General features: G+C 31.2%; 1 protein-coding gene across 1 annotated transcript in view; it reads right to left on the minus strand.

Annotated features, from left to right (window-relative positions):
- The window catches only part of LOC106314841 (protein HOTHEAD-like), a 6,958-nt gene extending 3,073 nt beyond the window's left edge, over positions 1 to 3,885 (minus strand). The window contains exon 1 of the mRNA XM_013752655.1: positions 3,318 to 3,885. Within this exon, the coding sequence (XP_013608109.1) occupies positions 3,318 to 3,885 (568 nt within the window). The remainder of the gene's footprint in view (positions 1 to 3,317) is intronic.
- Positions 3,886 to 4,155: the final 270 nt, after the last annotated feature.

Below are 4,155 nucleotides of genomic sequence, written 5' to 3' on the forward strand. Positions count from 1 at the left end.
CAAAGACATTTGTTGTTAAAGGTGCTAAAATAGCTAATAGACTTGTTAGTAATGATTGCTTTCATATTATTCAACCAAAGACATTTGATGTTTGAGATATGTTAGCAAATGAGCATTTATCTAGACATAGAGCTTGCTTAAAATTGTGTCTAGGCTTAAGGTCGATAGTTTGATTGATCATTTGTCATCCTTAGTTCGAAACTTGATCACCCAAGGTCTAATCCCTATGCCCATGAGTTCTCTTTTCCCTTAGTCAAGAAAGTATCATTCTGTAATTGCTTTCTAGTATTAGTAGTAGTTTAAAACCCATCTAAATCATTGGTTGCACTTAGATTAAGTGAGTATTTGCATTCTCGGTGCTTTGATATCCCTCAGAACTGGTTCGACAATCACTTATACTACAACATTTGTTTTAGGAGACTTGAAAACTCCTAACATCAAGTTCGACCGATTCAAAATATGACACAAATTGATAAAATAATAAGATAATAATTTTTTTAGAAAGTCTTATGCAAATATATGGTCCCATTAAAAACATAATTTAATAATATATGTATATATACATTTTATATAAATACAAACTAAACATTATATTGTTGGTTTTATATTCACAGTCAAAATACTTCTATTTTTCTTAACATTTCAACATATTTTTATAATATTTATTAAAATTATATGAAAAACCACATAAATTCTATGAAACATAAAAATATACACCAAATAATATAAAAACAATATGAAAGTTAAATTTCTAAAATTTAATTAATGTATATACGGTAAAATCAAATATTTTCTTATTTCATAAAAAAATTGAAAAATAGAAAAAAAAACATTTTTTAAATTAATAAAATTCCATAGTCCCGACATTATTAATTTATAGAGTTTTTACTGTATATTTACAATATATATACAAAATATATGTACATATATGACTAGAATATTATAATTACTTTGTAAAGATTATGTATAGCACATTAATATAAATTTCACATTCATTGATAAAATATCATATACGACTTATATCTATTTAGGATAATCATTTAAAATAGAAACTAAAAATTATATTTGAGCTTATTAATCTTTATCATTCTGGCTCTAATTTTGAATTAATTACAACTTAATATTTAATTGGCTATATACAACTAAAAATTCACAATCCAGTTTCTATAACTACATTACGAAAACTTACAACTTATAATCCACAGCAAAAAAAAAAAAAATTCTAAACATACGGTTTATATTCTACAGTAAAATATCTAGATCGAAACTAGTGTTTTGAAATCCGACCCGGACCCGCGGTTGAACCGGTAAACCCGGTGACCCAGAAAAAATCCGGTTTGGGTTTTTTGGAAAACCCAATATTTAAAAACCCGCAAAACTCCAGTAAAACCCGGAACCCGGTACCGGTTGAACCAATAAATAACTTTTACTTCTTTTTAGTTTTTAATTATGTTTTTAGATTATGTTTTCTATTCTAAATTTCTAATTAAGAAATTAGCTGATGATTGAAAAAAAAAGTTAGGTTTTCCCTTTTCAGTTTTATATTTGTGATTTTTAGATTTTGATGTAAGTTTCACTATGCCACCTGACGAAAATGAAGTGAACAATGGTAGAGTGAACCAAAATTAGTTGATGTGATTTGATGTTAGTTTATTTTCATTATTGACAATTTATTACAATGATCTTTTACTTTTGGTTTATTTTGTATTTGAAGTTTAATTTATTATTCACATTAGACATTTAAATATTTATATATTTTATGTCTTGATTTTTTTAGATGTCATATCTCTTACCTTGTTTGAGAAAATTTTAAATAGTCTAAACTATTTTTCAAAATTTTGTATGTCAAATGAAAATAAAAATATAAAAACTAAAGTTACGTAATTTATAAATGTTTTTAAACATAAAATATATACATATCCAAACTATTATTTTATGTTTTAAAAAACGTTTAGAAAATATTAAAACTTTAGTTTCTATATTTGTATTTACATTGTTGATATATTATTATATAATAAAATTAATTCATTTATTTACATGTGGTTCACCCTCGGTCGATCCAGTTACCCAACAACCCGGTAAGTCGTCTGGTTCAGTGTCCGGGTCGGGTTTATAAACATTGATAGAAACTGAACTCACCAATTCTAGGACACAAGAAACATTTGACTTGGCTCCCAAATTTTATAAAGTTCTTTTTTATAGGTTGAATAGCCCCTATATTGTCAAAGGACAAAACTTAGGTTCACTTCTTTGGGTGAACCTTTAAATTCACCACATTTTTATAACTAATCAAACTGTCACCTAGTTAATTAGTAAAAATATTATTTAAAAAAAAAATCAAAAATAATTGAAAAAAGAAAATGATGCCACTAACAAAACCAAAAACCCTAAATCATAAACCTAAACTCTAAACCCTAAATTTTGTCCAGGACAAAACTTAGGTCACCCCCTATGGTGAACCTTTAAATTCACCACCTCTCTTACCACCAATCAAAGCGCCACCTAGATAATTAATAAAAAATATTATTTTATTTAAAAAATTTAAAATAGTTAAAAAAATGATGTCTAACAAAACCCTAAATCCTAAATTCTAAACCCTAAATCTAAATCTAACCCCTAAATACTAAACCCAAACCCTATACACTAAACCCAAATAGTAAACCCTAAACCTAAACCCTATACTATAAACCCAAATCCTAAACCCTAAACCCAAACTGTAAACCCAAATCCTAGACCATAAACCTAAACCGTAAACTCTGAACCTAAACCCAAATCCTAGACCCTAAACCAAACTGTAAACCTTAAACTCAAAATTCAAACCTTTTGGGTTTAGGGTTTACGGTTTGGGTTTAGGGTCTATGATTCAGGTTTAGGATATAGAATTTGGGTTTAGGGTTTATGGTTTAGGATTTGGGTTTAGGGTATAGGGTTTGGGTTTATGATCTAGAGCTTGGGTATAGGATTTAGGGTTTAGAGTTTGGGTTCAAGATTTAGGGTTTAGAGTTTAATTTAGGGTTTTGTTATTGGCATCATTTTCTTTTTTCAATTATTTTTGATTTTTTTAAAAAATAATTAATATTTTTGGTAATAATCTTGTTGGGATTTTGATTGGTTATGAAAGGGTCGGTGAATTTAAATAACCTAAGTTTTGTCCATCGTCAAACTATAACTTCCGGCCGTGCGAAATGTTTAAGCCAAAACAAAGCAAAGTAACTGGAGTTTGTTCCCTTCTAATCCAAAGAACAGAAAGAAAGAAAGAACAAGTGGTGTAGAACAATCAAATACCCTTTTCTCAAAAAAAAAAAAAAATCAAATACCTTTGGTGGTGAAGAGGATCTTGTGAACAGTAGCATGCAAATAGACAGCAATGCTGTTCGGATTAGAATACTCCAACAGGTTCGCCGCCGTATGTCTTTGACCGGCATCATCAAAGATTGTACCACCGATCTTGGTCCCGTTGATATGATCGTACGTGAAACCGTTGTAAGGAAACTCTCCAACCTCCAAAAGCCCGTCCTTCAACGCGGTTTGCCATCCCAACATCGGAGGTTTAAACGCTACTTTCTTCTCGACCCACCCGTAAGCAGCTTCCACTTCATCGCTCATCCAGTCGGCCTCCTTCACGTAGTCATCCCCCGCACGCGTGTAGAATCCAGCGTTTAGCACCGAGCCTCCACCGAGGACGCGCGCACGTGTGTTGTAGACGCCGTCTTCGGATACGAAAAGCTGCGACCACGATTTAGATGTGTTTGAGAGTGTTGTGGCAAAGTTTCCGATATCAGTTGTCGTCGAGTTATCGTAAGGCGAGCCACCGCGTTCAAGAACCAAAACTGTAGCGTTTTGAGAGAGTGTACACTCCGTATCCACGTGGACGGGGTCAAACATGGTAATTAAACATATTTTTTTTTGCTTTAAAATTTGATTCATTATTAACCGTTTGTTCTTTTTATTAGGTTCAACCGATCCGGGAACGGGATCAGCGCATGGATCAACCGTATGATGTACTTGGCCCTCGACAAGGGACATCCGACTTTCACTCACTTCCCTACCTACAAGCAGCATCTGTGGTTTCGTCAGTTTGCGGTAAGTATTCTAATTTTTTACTTATATTTTAAATTTTTAATATAAATTTTCTACTAATTGTGTTTTATTTTC

The sequence above is a fragment of the Brassica oleracea genome, chromosome C9 (assembly GCF_000695525.1).
Source record: "Brassica oleracea var. oleracea cultivar TO1000 chromosome C9, BOL, whole genome shotgun sequence".
Classification (NCBI taxonomy): Eukaryota; Viridiplantae; Streptophyta; class Magnoliopsida; order Brassicales; family Brassicaceae; genus Brassica; species Brassica oleracea.